Source organism: Neopsephotus bourkii, unplaced genomic scaffold (assembly GCF_033783945.1).
Source record: "Neopsephotus bourkii isolate Nb327-2 ecotype Australia unplaced genomic scaffold, CSIRO-AGI_Nbou_v1 NB_1139, whole genome shotgun sequence".
Taxonomy (NCBI): Eukaryota; Metazoa; Chordata; class Aves; order Psittaciformes; family Psittacidae; genus Neopsephotus; species Neopsephotus bourkii.
In genome coordinates, this window is record NW_026901625.1 from 1,015,687 (window position 1) to 1,032,916 (window position 17,230).

At 56.2% G+C, this 17,230-nt stretch overlaps 1 protein-coding gene across 3 annotated transcripts; it reads left to right on the plus strand.

Annotated features, from left to right (window-relative positions):
* The first annotated feature begins 6,410 nt into the window (after positions 1 to 6,410).
* Positions 6,411 to 16,078, plus strand: IKBKE (inhibitor of nuclear factor kappa B kinase subunit epsilon). Of its 3 annotated transcripts, XM_061362852.1 has the most exons (20): positions 6,411 to 6,533; positions 7,210 to 7,350; positions 7,542 to 7,671; positions 7,839 to 8,020; positions 8,133 to 8,293; positions 8,844 to 8,954; positions 9,216 to 9,395; positions 9,684 to 9,886; positions 10,323 to 10,387; positions 10,467 to 10,558; positions 11,008 to 11,109; positions 11,892 to 11,967; positions 12,050 to 12,162; positions 12,367 to 12,443; positions 12,669 to 12,708; positions 13,564 to 13,665; positions 15,037 to 15,133; positions 15,400 to 15,503; positions 15,608 to 15,679; positions 15,812 to 16,078. In XM_061362852.1, the coding sequence occupies exons 1-20, from the start codon at positions 6,447 to 6,449 to the stop codon at positions 15,843 to 15,845; spliced, it is 2,169 nt and encodes a 722-aa protein (XP_061218836.1). In that variant the 5' UTR covers positions 6,411 to 6,446; the 3' UTR covers positions 15,846 to 16,078. The 3 variants fall into 3 exon arrangements, 2 of the variants coding, with proteins under 2 accessions (XP_061218836.1, XP_061218837.1); XR_009726868.1 differs by lacking the exon at positions 15,812 to 16,078 and having other exon boundaries at positions 15,037 to 15,137; XM_061362853.1 differs by lacking the exons at positions 6,411 to 6,533; positions 7,210 to 7,350 and having other exon boundaries at positions 7,882 to 8,020.
* Positions 16,079 to 17,230: the final 1,152 nt, after the last annotated feature.

Here is a 17,230-nt window from a genome sequence, read left to right on the forward strand (position 1 = left end):
CCTCTCCCTGGTTGCAAATGCTTTGGTCGGTAGTTGTGACCACTGTGAACTGCTTAAGGGATCTCTGCTCTCATAGAGCAGTGTAGGAGATGCTGCTGGGGACAGTGATGGGGCAGCATGCAGCTTCTGAGTGGCTTCCCTACGTGCTCGTTGCTAGGCTGGCATGCCCTCCATAGGACTAAGACATGGGAATGAGTGCTTAGGACTTGTATTTATATGGCAGGCAGCAAATGCTTCAGCCTCTAGCAGGCTGCATGAACTCTTTTGTACTCTACTGAGAATCTTCCATAATGCTGACATTTATTTAATGAAGCAAAATAAAAGGCATGTGCCACTTACAATGGTGAAGATCCCACAGTGCTGCAGGAGAGGAGACTCTGGCTGACCCTCAGTTCACCTCCTTCCCAAGCTCTTCTGGGATTTAAATGAAACCCTGCGCATCTCCTGTTTTCATCACAGAAATTCAGGCAAGGACAAGAGAAGAAAAGTCATTTTTCTCTCCCATTTTGCTTTGAAATCTGTGGGTTTCTCACCCTTGGCTTCCCTGTGACTGCAGTGGTGTTTTCATTAGCACTTGGGAATTCAGAAAGAAGAAACAGAACTTGCATTTCTGAAATGTGCTCTTCTGCTTCATTTAGGCTGGGACTCTGAGAAATGGGCAGGGGGTTATTGTGTCCCTGTCCATCCCCACACGCACCCCCCCCTACAGAAGTTACATATCCATGTTGAGGATGGCTTCTAAAAACACCACCATTCTCTGCGCCCTACAGTTGGGGAACAGCAGGAAGATTTCCATGAGAACACTATTCCTCCTTAGCTATCTGTAGCAGCCATTCCCCTTGGGAAGCACCACGGTACGTGTGTGGCTGTCACTGGACCATGCCCCGTTCCTCCTGCAGGGGAAGCTCCCCAGCAGTGTGACCAGCGACCTTTGCTCTCAGGTTCTGATGGACTTTTGCCACCAAGGAATCACTTGTTCTTTTGGGGAAAACTAGGATTAAACTTGTAATTTTTTGCTCAGGCAGAACTTTCTGGCATTTCCTTTTAAGTAGGGAGGGTTTGGGTTTGTTTTCCTCTTGGTCATGAATGACCAAAGTTAATCTGTGTCAAGAGCAGGCTCTCTGTACATTTACTTCGACTCATTTGTAATGCCTTATTTTCTTTAGACTTTTATGCCTAGCAGTCGTGTTTCTAAGACTTAAGTGTCCAGCCACGCACAGCACATTTGGAGGAGATGCTCTTTTCTACCTTTGAGGTCTGAAGTATGAATGGAAATTGAGATTTAACACAAAAAATAAGACTTCAGGTTACTGTAACAGCAACTGTCTGTATCTGAATTACTGTGCTTATCTCTAGCATCCACAGCTTGGGGACAATCCTACTGTCAAGGGGAATGTGCTTAGCAGGATAACCTGTCTCTTGAGCAACTCAACTGGAATTCTGGTGTGCACTGTGATTGACACTTCCACTTGACAGCAAGCAATACAGCAGGCTGAACTCATCCTTCCTCTGCCACGGGCTCCGGGTCTGGCCAACCAGCAGGAAACTCACACACGCACACACATGGGAGGAGAAAAGACATAAAAAGGGGCTTTTGAGCTTGCCTGCTTCACCCTGTGAACATCCAAGGCTGGGAGAAGTTGCCACAAGTGGTTTACAACCAGTTGCTGCAGGAGAGGTGGGAAGGAGAAACTGGAAGCGTCAGCACCACTCCTTGCGAAGCCAGTGGGCGTCTCATTGAAGAGACCAACACAGGGTGGACAAGCACGACACGGTGGTTTGCCTGGGGAGGTACCACTGTTCCTTCATACCTTCATACTCAGAAGAAATCTCAGCTCTTCCATGGAGATTCTCTTTCATGACTTTTGTGTAATGTTTGTGTCAAATATCAAGGCAAGAAGTGTTTGATAACTGGAATAATGTCTGTCTGTTTGATAGTGCTTTCTACGAACAAAGGGTTCTTGTTCAACAGATGCTGGATTGAAATAATCCAAAGCACCGCTTTTAAAATAAAATGCCATTTTAGGTGATCAATCTTCATGGTTTCTGAAGCTCGAACCTTTCATGTTTTCTCTCCCGAGTTGGGAATTGAGCAGCGTGCTTCAGCGGTGGCTGAATTCCTGCCTCTCCAAGGTAATCCAAAGGCTCGTGGTTTAGCAGTTGTAAGGTTGTTATCCGTGTCAAAGCAGTGGGACATGAGCAGCTCTCACTTTTCTCTGTACTGGCTATCTCGTTGCAACGAAAATGATGAAATCATTAGGGTGCATTGTGACAGCAGCAGAAAATCCTTGTATATGTATGTATTTTGATACCTGTTCCAGAAGAGTCTTTGGGTTTCCTGTGATGAATACCTCATGTGTTGGGTTTGGGGAGTTTTATGTTGATTTCTTTGTTGATTTAATTGTTAAGGCAAGATTGTTCTTGCACAAAAGTAGGTTAAGATAACCGAGTTCTCATTTATTTACCGAATCAAAACCCTTCAGAGCAGGGCAAGGAATTCCATCTGTCATGGTTCCCACCTCACCGTTTGCCTCCGTGCTTGGAAGAGCTCTAGCAATATTACAAGACAAAAAGAGGTCGTTGCAGATGGAGTTTGCTGCCTTATTTCTCTTCTTCTGTGTGTCAAACCCTCAAATTCATTCAAGAGATGTTCTTCAATAGAAATAAATGTCTCTGGTGAGCACTTCAGCTCCTTTCCGCAGGTGTGCCTGGGTGTGGGTGCTCTGTCACCTGAGGAAATCCATACTGAGGGAAGAGGTAAAGGAGATGATGCTCTCAGGAGGGTGTAGCTCAGTAGGAAGGCAATGGTAATGATGGAAAACATCCCTTGAGACAATTTGTTCAACTTGGGAAGGCATTGAAGTGTTGGGCCCCAATCTGCCTGTTGTCCCTTGGGGATGTGGGGCTGCTACAGTGGGCAGGGGCAAGCCCTGACTGCATTTACTCATGGGTCTGTGAGTGAGCTGCAAGGTAGAAAAACTGCTTTAAAAGGAAGAGTCAAAGGAAAAGTGCAGCATTCGGGGACTTCCATCACTAAGGAGCATGAACAGAACAGAAAACGGGTTTAGCAGCTTGGGGCTTGATGTATTTGGAGATCCAGGTTTCCCATTCATCACTTGGCCTTGGCAAACAGCTCACCAGTGTGGTTATAGACATGAAGCTGTCTCCCTGGCAGACCGGTAGCACTGGAGCTCTTCATGGGAGGCAGCGATGTTCTCTCTGGGATGAATATTGCTCCCTGTGGAATCTTCCAGCCTCCAGGTCTGGAAAAAGGCCAAGTGCTCACTGGGGCTCTAGACTGAGCTTTGGGGTTTGAGCTGAACATACCACTTTGGAAGAGAATCCTCTCTTTGGATCAGCTTTCTGCTTGTCTCTGTCTGTGTGCGACAACCTGGTACTTGAAATCAAACTACTTGACCCACTGCCTTGCGCCCACCAGCAGGCACATGAATTGTTTTCCAGGACTGCTTTTAGGAGCCTGATTTTGGTGGATCTGGAGATGCCAAAACTGCAGTTCAAGACCTGGAAAACACAAGGTTTCTTTTTTTAGTCTGTGTTTTCTTCCTGTTCTATTTTGTGCTTCCTATAACGTAGGTTGAGACGAGAGTGGTGGTGTTCAACCACAGGCCAAAAAGAGGTGAAGGCGGAGAGGGGGCAGCTCCCTACTATCTAATACTTGATACACCAAGCTTCATACAGGGTAATATTCAGCAGTTTGCAATGGGAGCAAGAGATGGACCCTTCCTTTACAAGGCACTAGAGGAACCTTACTGGTGACAGGGGTTTCACCAGCCTTTCCTCTCCAGTCCTGGCCTTGGAATGACTGAAGTCCAATGGGATGGACTCGTGCGGGTGCCAAACTGCTGGAGCAATACTCGGGAGCAGCAGGTTCCTCCAGCCCAGCTCCATGTAGCCAGATGAGGGCAGTTCTTGAAAGCCACCTCTGCTGTGTTCCACAGGAGCGTGGGGGTTCCTGGGTCTGCTGTAACGTAGGGAATTGGGGTGGCAAAGTGGAGAAGTGTGTGTTTTCTCTGTTGGTCTGAGCCCTGGGTCCAGCAGTGCGGGCTCATTGGGTTTGGGGCTTTATTAGCAGTTGTCTAATGGTGGGATGGAATGTTCTTGCTAAAACAGTTTCCATTGTTTCATGTCTTCTACACCAATATATATACGGTGTATATATTAAACTGTGTAAAGTTGTACTTTGTATATAGAACTCTGTACAATATGGAGGTACATCCCTTTTTTTGTTTTCCTTTTGGTACAGTATTGTACAGTATTAGGAGTAAACGTGTTGGAAATGTTGAATCCATCCTGGGGCAACGCAATGTATCCATTGTCATTAGCAATAGTTTTGGAGAAATAAATGTTTTGGGTATGGTGGAAATCCTGACCTGTGGATGCTGGTACGTGATGAGTGTGAGTGAGAGCTGGGGAGGCTGCAGGTGGAAGGAGACGGAGGAGGAGGATGGTCTGCAGGAGCTTGGGGAATCCTCAGGGTTATTTGAATGGTAACCGGCACTGGTGAGCATCATCCCAGCCTGGTTTGGGTTGAAGGGAGCCCAAAGCTCCTCCAGCTCCAACCCCTGCCATGGGCAGGGACCCCTTCCACTGGAGCAGCTTGCTCCAAGCCCCTGTGTCCAACCTGGCCTTGAGCACTGCCAGGGATGGGGCAGCCGCGGCTGGTGCAGGCAGGGCCGCTGATGCTCTTTATTCCTCAGGCTTTGCTGCCCCCAGCTGGAACAATCGCTTTCATCACGAGCTTGGGGCCGGGGCCGTGGTTTTGCCCCCCGGGCACTCGCATCCCCTGTGGGGTTCATCCCCCGTGGGCACCGCCCGGTGCTAAGGTGCGGGACTCTGCACCCATTGGGAGTGCTGGGGGGGTCTGGGATGTCCGAGGGCTCCCAGCATCAATGCACCTTGCCCTCCCTTTCAGGAGCTGTGTGAAGGATTCACAGCACAGCCCAAGAGCAACCTTTTTGGGGTGTTATCGGCTATTTTAATCATTTCCTTCCCGCCTGCTTTCCCCCTCACCAGCCCCAACCCTGTCCCAAGCTGAAGCAGGTCAGAAGTCTCAGAAAACACCCAAATCTGGGGTTTCTGCCTTTAAAACCCCCTTGGTTTCGGTTTCCTTTCACTGTAGAGCTGAGTTGGTAGCTGGAATTTCCACCCCAGAGGTTTCACTTTCCTCTTTCCTTGTGTTAACTGCTCCTATCTGTGGTGTCGATGGCACCTGAGGGGTGAAACGAGCTCTTCAGCATCTCAAATCGAGGATCTTTATGCCTTATGGTGAGTGAGGGATGTGGCGCAGCAGCCCGGGCACCACATCCCCCCTCCATCCCCAGCCTGCACCCGCACTGCACTGCTGTGGGGAGATCAGTGCTCCTGTGCTAGGGCACAGGAGCAGCAAACAGGGCTGGAAATGACTTGAGGAAGTCACCATGTTCCTTCCTCTTCCTGTCAGCAGAACTGCAGCAGGATGGCTTCAGTCAAAGCGATGCTTCATTGATGTTCCTGGACCTCTGCAGGCTTCACCTTGTGAGGACAGGGCCTCCAGACGCACATCGACCCCAGCCCGACACAACCCCCGGCTGCAGGTCCTGAGGCTGGGCACGACGAGGGGTGGGCGCCTCAGAGCACCCTGCATCCTGCTCTACATCCCGCATCCTGCCCTACATCCTGCATCCCACCTCGCAACCCGCATCCTGCATCCCGCTGCCGCGGGGCTCCCGGTGAGAGCGGTGCTGGTGCTATGGCTCGGGAATGTCCCAGATCCACCTTTGCTCGCCTCTGGAACCCTCGGGAAGCGTTTGCAGGCGCCAGGGCCGGACCTCATCCTTGTCCTGGCGCCTGGGGGTGGGTTTGCGGCTGGGGCAGGGCCCTTGGCTCCCGCTTCCTCCCTCCTTTGCTGCCCTGTGCCCGGAGCCGTTTCACCGCCTCAGGGGCTGCCCCGGGGCCGGGTGCAGAAGCCTCTGGACCTGCGACTGCAGCAGCGGCTCCTGGGGAGGGCTGGGGCTGAACCACGCGGCCCTGGCTCAGCAGGAGCAGAGCCGGGTGCGATGCGGGGTCTGTGCGGGGCTGAGCGCTGAGCCCAGCGCCGGGGGAGCCCCGTTTGGGTGCCCAAGGTGCAGATCCCGCTCCAGCCCCGGCTCTGCTGCACCCGAGCCCCGCTCTCCCCGGAGCAGGAAGCAGCAGCGCTTCCTCCTCCCGCGGATGCTGCGAGCGCGCTCGGCTGCCCCCGGGCTGCGCCCCCGGGGCGGGGAGGTTCCTCCCCCCTCGCACCTCCTCTCGCTTTGCTCTTTGCGCCCCACTCCCGGCGCCAGGGCAAGGCCGGGGCGCGCTCCCGGCTCCGTCCATGCGCGGCCCCGCGCCCGAGCGAGGAGGGCTTCGTGTCGGGGCGGGCGCCGGGGGTGACCCCTGTGCTTCCCCCTGCGGCAGCGCTGCCGGAGATGCAGAGCACCCCGAGCTACCTCTGGAGCACCGAGGACTGCCTGGGCCAGGGCGCAACAGCCTCCGTCTACAGAGCCCGCAACAAGGTGGGTAGGGAGGGAAGGAGCGGGAGAACCCGAGCTGCCCCATGGTGGGGGTGCCCCTGCCCCCCTCTGCTCACCCCGGGGAGCTCCAGGGGCTGCTTTGGGCTTTAATTTCGCTTCTCGTTTGGCTCCTTCCCTCCCCCGGGCTCCAGCTCGGGCCAGCGGGTGCGGAGCAGCTTTGGGGTGCTCCGGAGCAGGTCCCCCTCCGGCACTCCCGGGCATCGCAGGGGGAAGAAGCTGTTTCGGGGGAATGCCCAGAGGTTCCGAAGCCCATTTGCATGTTTCGTGCAAGCGCTCCCCGGGGCTGCACCCCCGGCCCTTGATGCGCACTGAGCAAGCGCCCGCCCAGCGGGGTGCAGAGGCAGCGAGGGGGAGGGTTTGAACCCGGCCCCGTCCCCGTCCCGCTGCGCGCTCCCGGCCTCAGCCCCTGCTGCAAACCGGCTCTGGAGCTGAATGAGCGCGGGCACGGAGCGCTCGGGCTGCGGGGCAGGGAGCGGAGGGCGGTGAGGAGCAGAGGGTGGCTCCTACAGCCGAGGTGAAGGCTGCGAGGTGCCCGCGCCTTGCACTGCAGTGGGGTTTGCATCCCCAGTGGGTGCGGGAGCAGGGAGGGAGCCGATGGAGCCGCTCGGGACGTGCACGGTGCCACCTCCTGCTCCCTCCTCTGCTCCCTCTTCCCCAGAAATCGGGGGAGCTGGTCGCGGTGAAGGTCTTTAACAGCGTCAGCTACCGGCGGCCCCAGGAGGTGCAGATGAGGGAGTTCGAGATGCTCAGGAGGCTGAACCATGAAAACATCGTCAAGTTCTTTGCTGTAGAGGAGACAGTAAGTGGGGTCCCGGCCCCGAAACCCTGCTCCTGGGCTGCCTCCTCCTCCCTCTGCCTCCGCACCAAGCCTCAGCCCTTCAGCACTGGTGGCACTGGAGCACTCTGAGAGCTGCTGTTGTTCCCTGTCACCCTCCAGCCGAGGGAGGGGTGGAGCTCAGTGGGGGGACCTCAGGGCTGCTCCCTGCGCAGGGCAGCAGCAAGCAGAAGGTGCTGGTGATGGAATACTGCTCGGGGGGCAGCTTGCTGAGCGTGCTGGAGGAGCCGGAGAACACCTTCGGCCTGGCTGAGTCCGAGTTCCTCATTGTGCTGCAGTGCGTGGGTGAGTGAGGGGTCCCCCCATCACCGTGAGCGCAGCCTGGAGCTGGGAAGCTGCAGAGTGGGGACCTCGGGGTGCTGGCGATGGATGGGAAGGGGGGGCTGAGCACCAGCTCCATCGCTTCCCATGTTCCTACCTCTGAGCAAAGCCCTCCCCTCCCGTGTGCCCAGTGGCAGGGATGAACCACCTCCGTGAGAACTGCGTGGTGCACAGAGACATCAAACCGGGCAACATCATGCGGCTGCTGGGGGAAGATGGGCAGAGCATCTATAAACTGACCGACTTCGGGGCCGCGCGGGAGCTGGGCGATGATGAGAAGTTTGTGTCTGTCTATGGGACAGAGGAGTACCTGGTGAGCGCAGGGATGGGGCAGCCACGGCTCCTCTGGGCACCCTGTGCCAGCGCCTCAGCACCCTCACAGGGAAGAGCTTCTGCCTCAGAGCTCATCTCCGCCTCCCCTGCAGCACCCGGACGTGTACGAGCGCGCGGTGCTGCGCAAGCCGCAGCAGAAGGTTTACGGCGTCACCGTCGACCTCTGGAGCATCGGCGTCACCTTCTACCATGCTGCCACCGGCAGCCTCCCCTTCGTCCCCTTCGGGGGCTCGCGCTGGAACAAGGAGGCCATGTAGGGACCGCATCGAGCGCGGGGCACCAGGGGCTGCGCTGCGGGGAGCTGGGAGCCTGGCTGGTGACCCTGGGGGCTGCAGGGTGATGTGGCTGTGGCTCGGTGCATGCCAGCAGCACTGCGGGTCCATGGGCTGTAGTTTACAGCTCATTTAATCCCATAGAGCCTCATGTGTAGCCCGTAAGAGTGAGCATGTAAAGGACCCGTGCCCCATTTATCACATTTACCCTCAAAATGCATTCTCATGACTTTGGAGCTGGAAGAGAATCACAGAATCCCAGACTGGTTTGGGGTTGGAAGGGACCTTAAAGCTCATCCAGTTCCAACCCCCTGCCAAAGGCAGGGACCCCTTCCACTAGAGCAGGTTCAGAGAAGTAACCAGGTTGGAAAAGACCTTGAAGATCATCAAGTCCAACTGTTCCCTCTGTGGATGTTGTTCTTTCCCAGCCCATCCATCTCTGCCCTCTCCCTCTCTGCCGAGCCCAAGGGACTCAGAGCCCAAACGGGCACCACTTGGCTCGCTTCAGCTGCAGGCAATTCCCTTCCACAGGTACAAAATAACCTCCGAGAAGCCTCCTGGAGCCATTGCAGGGGTCCAGGGGCAGGAGAACGGGAGCATCGAGTGGAGCTACGAGCTGCCCCTCACCTGCCGCCTCTCCACGTGAGTGCCCCGGCTCGGGTCCCACTGCAGGACCCACGTCCTGGCGCCGCGGCTCGGGGTGCTCACAGCACAGGGGGGGTAACCAGGAACGAGCTTCTCGCCTGCGGGTGTCAGTGCTCTCAGACCAGGCCCTTGCTTTGCAGGCAGGGAAAAGGGATGCGGGGTGGGGGAGCAGCTCTGCCGGAGCTCAGCATCTCTCCCCAGCCCCATGCTCAGTTTATGGCTCAGGGTTATGTGCAGATGTCTCTTGTGCTGCCGCAGGGGCCTGCAGGAGCAGCTGGTTCCCATCCTGGCCAACATCCTGGAGGTGGATCAGAGGAAATGCTGGGGATTCAACCAGTTCTTTGCAGAGACCAATGACATCTTGACCAGGATCGTGGTGGACGTCTTCTGCCTGCCACAGGCTTCCTCCCACCGCATCTACATCCACTCCTACAACACGTAAGGATGCCAAGGCTGGGTTAGGAGTTGAGCTCAGGAGCCTCAGCCCCTTCTTTGTGGGGGAGCCTGGGGGAGCACCCACTTAAACCAGGCTAAACCAGGCTCAGACACAAATGGGACCCATTGCTCTTGGCACACAGAGAGCCCCAGGGAAGTTGCCCAAGGGGCTCTGCTGCCCTTGTGGGCTGTTTTGCTACAAGAAGAGGGCAACAGGCTGTGGAAGTGATGGAAATCTGAGCGCTTCCCTCATTGCTTACACCCCATCCTCTCGTTTCTCCTTGATCTCAGCACCACCAAGTTCTTGGACGCTGTCTTCAAACAAACGAACATAGCCCCTCACCACCAAGAGTACTTTTTTGAAGGGCATCCCTACGAGCTGGATCCGAACCTGCAGGCTCAGAACTTCTGCAGGACCACGGAGCACAGCCCTCTGATCCTGCTGAGCATCGCCGAGCAGCCGGAGGACGTGGTAGGAGTCAGATACAGAGACCGTGAGTACCGGTGGCTTGGAGACGGAGCAGGGCATGCGGGGTGGGTGTGTAAGAGAGATCTGCTTAATTGTTATCTTTATACCCACTAAGGGTATATGTATTTTATATATATGTATGTATATGTATACATAAGGACTCCAATGCACAGCAGGAGGTAGAGGGGTTTGATGCTGGATTAGGGATGCAGGATTAGGGGGTTTCAGGGTCAGTTTTCCCCTGCTATGGGCTGTTGCTCCATGGCCACCCATCACACCGGGCTGTGCGCAATTCCTGCATATGCCCATGGTCTAAAACATCTCTAAGACCCACACTAAGCAGCATCGGAGCTGCTCCCATGCCTGAAACCCCTCGGGGCTGCAGGGTTTGCTTTAGGGGTGTGAGGTGTCCCCGGGGCTCCGGGCTCCATCCACAAAGCCCCTTGACCACATCTCCGCAGCGGCACTCGAGTTCCCGAAGCTGGTCCCCAGGGTGGACGTGGTGGCCGACTGCAGAGCAGCCAAGGTAGGAGGGGGGGTCCCTGGGGCCCCAGGGAGCCCCGGCTGCAGGGCTGCGGATGGAGGCAGTGCCCGTTGCTTTGCAGAGCGCGGTGGGGGCCATGCACCAGACCCTGCGCATCGCCTGCGCCCTGCGGCGCTGCCGGGAGCTGCTGGCCAGGGGCCTGCACTGGGTGATGTGAGTGCTGGGGCCAGCGTGGGGCGGGTGCGGAGGGGGGGACCCGGCCCTTCCCAGGGCATTGATGGGGTTGAAACCACTCCTGGTTTTCCAGCCTGTTCCAAACAGTGCAGGGGCTGGAACTGGGGGAGCTCTGAGGACCCTCCCAACCCAACCCGTGCCATGGCTCTATCTATGTGCATTCCCACTGTCCTGCCCATTCCCTTTGGGGTAGGAGCTTCCTGTGCCCCCCTGCCCAGGAGCTGCACCCAGCTGTGCATGCATCCAGCCCCCCATGTGCACATGAGGAGGCACCAGTTCCATCCTAACCCTGCGCGGCTGGCCCTGGGAGGATGGGCTGTTTCCTCTCTTGGGAAGCACTGGATGCGCTGTTTCCTCTCTTGGGAAGCACTGGATGCGCTGTTTCCTCTCTTGGGAAGCACTGGATGCGCTGTTTCCTCTCTTGGCAGTGGGAACCTGCAAACGGAGTGTGTGAGGGTGCTGGAGCAGAAGAGAGGGGCTCTCTCGGTGCTCTCCTGCCTGCAGCTCACTGAGGTGAAGATCCCCATGCTGTAAGTGTGGCTTTGCAGCCGCAGGGATACAGGCACTGGGCTGTGGGTGCTGCAGATGAGTTATGGGGCTCTCAAAGGTGCCATTCAAGAGGCTGAATGACATTCAATGGGGCTGAATGACATTCAGTGGGGCTGAATGACATTCAATGGGGCTGAATGACATTCAATGGGGCTGAATGACAAGTGGACACCCATTCCCAGCCGTGCTGCCCCAGGAAGAGCTGAACCTGTTTTCTCTAAGCTATCCCATGGTTGTTCTGCATTCCAGTCCTGTTGCAGCAGAACGCTCCTTGCTGCTGGGCTGCTGATTTTTTATTCCTTCCCATTTAGCAAGCCTCTTGATTTCCATCTCATCTAAAAAGATAGGGACACATGGTTCCCATTGACTTCAGCCGGATAACACAGGGCTGGGGTGCCAAGAGCACTGATGCTGCAGCTGGATGCTGCTGCTTATCCATCCCTCCCAACACGGGCTGGAGCAGCCTATTTCTGCTGAGGCAGCACTGCTCAGTGCTCTGCTCTCGTGCCAGCTGCAGGGAGGCAGAGAACACACAACATCTGAGCTGGTGCAAAGCCAGCGGGGATGAAGGGAACAAATTGGGAACAAATTGGGCTCAACAGGGTGAGTTTTCACCGGATCCACGCTTCTGTTGGGGCCCGGATCTGCTGCCCTGGGTGCAGTTATTTGCCCACACAAACCACCCCAGGGACTCGGATGCTGCCTCCACCCCAGGACTGTGCCTCTGTCTCATACCCTGCCTGACGTCCTCCCTTGTCTCCAGGTACGAGGCTGCTCCTGCAGGCAGCGGGGTGCTGGCTCTGAAGGATGTGGCCACGGTGAAGCCAAGGCTGCAGAGGGTGAGCTCTGTGCAGGGGGTGAGCTCCGTGTTGGGCTGGGGAGCATCCAGAGCCAGCCCCAACCTCTCCCCGTCCTCCGCAGGTGGCTGAGGAGCTCTCTCAGTGCTCTCACAGCATCTCTGACTTCCAAGGGGCTCTGGATGGGGTTCTGGCTGAGCTGGTGAAGCAGGGGCAGGAAGCGCACGAAGACAAGAGGTTTGTGGCACCAGCATTGCCCAAATCCCTGCCAAAGCTTTGCAGGATGGAGCAGACATCGCTCCCATTGCAAACAGCTTCTAAGAGCCCTGTGCATGCAGGTGTCACCCATGGAGCCAGGCTGAGGGCCGGGCTGGCCCTCCCCAGGGGCTATTTTCAGCCCTCTGCAGGGGCCTCCCTCCTCCATCCCTGTCCCTCTTCCAGCATCCCGCGGATCCAGTGCCGCCTGGAGGAGATGCAGCTCATCTACAGGCAGTTCAGGAAGGCCAGGACCAGTCCGCGTGAGTCCCCGCACTGAGCCGCTGCAGAACTGGGTCCCTGCGGCTCTTTGTGACCCTGGTCCCAGGGGCTGCTGCCCTGGAGAGCCCTGGAGGGACCTCTGTGGTGTAAAGATGCCCAGGCAGTGGGTGGTGAAGAGCAGAGCCTGTGCTGACTGGGGCTGACTGGGACTGACTGGGACTGACTGGGACTGACTGGGGCTGACTGGGGCTGCCTTCCCTCCCCAGGGCTGAGCTACAACGAGGAGCAAATACACAAGCTGGATAAGTAAGTCCCAGCCCTCTCCCCTTTCTAGGACCTGCCCCATACCGTGGCCAGGCAGATGGGGGGGTTCTGCTCGAGTCCCAGTGGGATGTAAGATGTTTCTGGGTCATTAACACTGAGAGAGGGACTGGGTTTGGTGGTGGGTCATCGATGCAGGACCTTTCATAGCAAAGGCTTTAAGCTAAAAGCTATTTCTGATGAGGAGGTGAGAAAACTCCTGAGCTGGGGTCAGAGTGATGTTGCTGGACCAACTCCCCACACTGGGATGCGGGGATAAGCACATTTCAGGCTATTGCTCACACAATACTTAGTGGCCATGTGTTTGCTGAGATGCTGCTTTGGGAAGTGTCCCTGCTTTCACCTTCCAATGGGAGTCAAGTGTCTGATGGCTTTTGTACCTTTAAAACCCCTCCTTTTGGTTTCCATTTGAAACCAGGGGAATTTAGCACAACCAAGAAGTCAAATGCACACTTCAGTATGTACCAGGGCTGGTGAAAATGAACAGGCAGCTCCTTGAGCGAGCTTAAAGCTTCGATCTCCACTTGGGTGTTTGCCTTAAAGTCCAAGGCAAAGATTCCTCAGGAGTGCCCTTGGGATGGGGATGAGATGTAGGTATAGATTAGATCAGATTAGATTAGAGGTAGATGGTAGGGGTGTTGGAAACTGGTCTTTTCCAACCCAAACCCTTCTGTGATTCTATATAGATACAGACCCACATCAAAATCCATCACTGAGCATCCAGTCCCTCTTTCTCCATTCAGGAGCCAGCTTTAGGTCTCCTGCCGTGTGAATTGTGATGTTCATTTGCATACATTTAAGGCAATACCAGTGTTCTCCCGCTCTTTTTTTGGCTTTTAGGGTGAATTTAGGCCGTTTGGCCGCGAAGGTGCTCTTGATTTTCCAGGATGATTGTGTGGAGCGGTACAAGGAGGCCCTGGCCTTCCATGGCAGCAGCATGAGGTACGAGCCCCAGCCTTCTCCTGAGGTTTGAGGACTCCGGTTTCTGGGCATGGTGGGGATGGGAGCAGGGATACTGCGTTAAGTATTGTCCACAAAGCCCAGGGCTTCCAGAGCACTGAGGTGCAGATGGAGAGGATGATGTTGGTAACTGCTGCAGGACTCCTCTGTGGGTAATAAGACCCTGGTTCTCATCCCATGCCATGTATTCCTGCCCTGTTGTTTGAAGGGATTGATTTTAAAAGCTCCCTCAACTTGCAGCTTGAGTTTAAGCCGCTGGGTTCCTCACTCTCTGATGGGGAGAGGTTATTTTATCAGGTCAAAATTGCCATTGAGACAGAGATCTGCTTGGGAGGAACGGTTTCCTGTTAAAGGGTGCTTGGGGAATAATGCCAAGAGCAAACTGCCTCGCAGAGATCGAGCACAGCCCTCTGCCTATGGCAGCCATGGGCAGTGTGAGGGGAGGCAGGCAGGGGAAGGGCACTGGGTTTCTATTGTCGGGTTGCTCTTAGAGGAGCATCCATTGCCCTGGGCTGCCGGTGTGGGTGTAAGGAGGAGGGGTTTCTGCAGTGCTTTAGAACTGAACCCGGGTTGTTTCCCTGTCTCTGGCACGGAGCAGCCAGGAACTGACTGGGGGGGAATGAGGGTGGAATTTGCCCCCGGTGCTCGGGAATGCCCTGGGAGGAGAGGGCAGCGCCTGCCCAGCCCTGCCCGGGCCCTGCTTTCCCCGTGTTTTGCTGGGGTGTTTTTGTGCCTCCTCCATCCTTGCAGAAGGGGCCCCATGAGTCACCCCTGCCGGCTCCCATTGACTCCTGCAGCCTGTGCTGGCTCCCGCTGGCTTCAGGGCTGTGCTCTGGAGGTGGCTCCATGCACCTGAAATAGCCTTTCCTTTATTACTCCAAGCCAAACCTATTCTGAGCCAGCTGAGCACCCTCCTGCTGCGCGCCCGGCAGGAGCACGTCCCTATCCCCCTCTCCCTAAGTACTTTGCTGCAGAGCCTCACTGCAGCCCTGTTGTGACTCATTTGCTTTCCTCTGGGGCTTTAACTTCAATCAGCAAGGTTTGCAGAACGCAGTAAATTGCATTAAACCACACAGAAATAGAACAGAAATGCAATGTATTCAAGAAATAGGACCATTTATTGTGAGGGTGCTGAGGAGGTCGCACAGGGTGCCCAGAGAAGCTGTGGCTGCCCCATCCCTGGCAGTGCTCAAGGCCAGGTTGGACACAGGGGCTTGGAGCAAGCTGCTCCAGTGGAAGGGGTCCCTGTCTATGGCAGGGTTTGGGGCTGGAGGAGCTTTAAGGCCCCTTCCAACCCAAACCATTCCATGATTCCATAAGGATCCCCACTGGGGATTTTGTTGTTGTTTCTAGGAAAGTCTGTGAGATAAAGAAGCATCTGAAGAGGCTCAGCAACCGCATCAGCGCCTGCAGCGTGGAGATGACGCAGTGCCAGGACCGCCTGCAGAGCGTAAGTGCCCATGGGGGGGGTCCACACCCTGCCCACCCTGTGCATGAGCACGTGCGTTAAGCAGGGAACCCCAGGGTGCTCCTGAGCAGCTTGCTGCAGTGCTTGTTGGGGATCCACACTGGAGACCTTCCCTATCTGAGCAAGGACTGGGAAGAGCTTTGGCAGCAGCACCGCTGGTCCTGAGCACTGCCTGAGCGGGGCCCAGCACTGCAGCCCTGGGTCAGACCCCCTGCCTCGGGGGCTGCTGAGCCTCTCCCTTCCTGCAGGCTCTGGAGAGGTTTCTCCAGGCTGAGCAGCAGAGCTTGGCCCCGGCTCCTCCTGCTCCTTCCCCTGTCCCTGGGAGCCAGGCACACCAGGACATGGCTTTCCAGTGAGTTGGGGTCCTGCCGTGGGGTGCTCCCGCTGCCGGAGCTGCTCCCATAGGGAATGGGAGGCTGAGCAGCACCGGGTAAGGGGTGGTTGTGTCCCCGGCAGGATGCAGGAGCTCCTGGAGCAGATGAGGTCAGTAACTTGTGATCTCCAGCTCAACAACAGCATCATCGAGCGGTGAGTAAGAGTGCGCAGGGATGCTGCTCCTGCCCCTAGCACCAGCATGGGGCGGTGGGACCGGATGGGCTCCATGGGGATCCATGAAGGGTTCCAGCATGGGGAGCACAACCACAGGTTCTGTTCCTGCAGGTTACGTGGGGCTGCCCCAGCTCCTGGTGTTTGAGACGTGGGGAACTTGCAGCTGCTGAAGCCAACAGCAGCGAACACTCACAGCACTTTGGGTCCAGGGCGATGGGGACGGCTGATGTTCATGTTGGAGGAGCTCTCTGTCTCCTACCTCTCCCCTCCAGCACTTTTGCACCATTGACCAGCATCAGCTTTGAGTGGCTTGAACACCCTGAACCTTTGAAAGTTTGACCAGAAAATAAGATGTTTTGGGTTTTTTTCCTTTTTAAAAGTGCTTGATGACTTAATGTTCTTCCAGCTTCCCTGCATCGCCATGCCTGGTGGTGAAGAGGAAGAGGCTGAACAGCTGAATTCTCTTTTGCCATCCTGTTATGGGATTGCTCCCACTTTTAGCATACTTCTGGTCCCTGGAGTGGGCATGAGGGATGCTGGGCCTGATGGATGAGAGACTGGATCGAGCCCAGGACAGCTCCAGCACTGGGAAGGTGGGAGCCACAGACCTCAGCCCGCTGGTGCTGCCACCTCTCCTCCCATTCCCCCTTGGGTTTGGGAATAGGAAGCCAAGGGAGGATTCTCTTTGGGGTATGTTTTATCCATGTAACCGAGCCCTGTGTGGATGCATGTTGTCTCCCTGCACTGAAACCCTGGCTCCAGCCAGCGAACCTGGGGGTGCTACTGAGTGCCAAGGCACAATCCCAGACGAAGGGGCTCCCACATTCCCCTCTCCAAGGCGAGGGAAAGCAGGGATGCTCCTTTTTACTTTAGGTTAAAGGGGAGTAAGCAGCCACCCCTGCCATTAACACAAGGTGAAAGGATGGATTTATCTGTTTCTTGACCTTGGGTTTCATGAGGAACCATAACTGAGTCATGACCATGTGCAGCAGTGATACAGGAAGTCTGGGATTGCGGGAGCATGAGGAGCAGAGGGTATCAAGGAGCTCTTTGTGGGCAGAGTCGGACACGCATCCTCTCCATCACCTCTTCCTGCCTGTCCCCAGCGTGACTGATGGGTTGTCATCCCAATCCCACAATCCACATCCCGTAGAGCCACAGAGGGGAGCAGCGTTCCCAGGCAGCAGCCAAAGCCAGGCAGGGACGTAACTCCCTCCCAGGCAGGCTCAGGTAGGGGTATTTACACCTTGGGGGCTCCTGGCACAAGGATGGGCTCTTCCCACCCCTCCTTGGCACGCACCAGGGCAGAGACACAGATCTCACAAGGGCCTGCAGGGACAGGCCAAGGGAATGGCTTGAACCTGCCCGAGGGGAGCCTGAGCTGAGCTCTTGGGCAGAAGTCACCCTGAGGGCTGAGGTTAAAGGAGGCTGGAGCAGGGACCAGGAAACAAGGGCACCAGCAAAGTCCAAGGCTCACTGCACCTCCCGGGGCTGCATCGTGTGTCTGGAAGCAGAGGCTGAGCCCTCCTC

Bases quoted from the DNA above. Each gene is read 5' to 3' on its own strand.
- IKBKE (XM_061362852.1), top strand. From the start codon at position 6,447: ATGCAGAGCACCCCGAGCTACCTCTGGAGCACCGAGGACTGCCTGGGC. The intron at 12,709-13,563 runs GTAAGTCCCAGC...TTTGGCTTTTAG, and splicing joins CAAATACACAAGCTGGATAA to GGTGAATTTAGGCCGTTTGG. The intron at 15,504-15,607 runs GTGAGTTGGGGT...TGTCCCCGGCAG, and splicing joins CACCAGGACATGGCTTTCCA to GATGCAGGAGCTCCTGGAGC.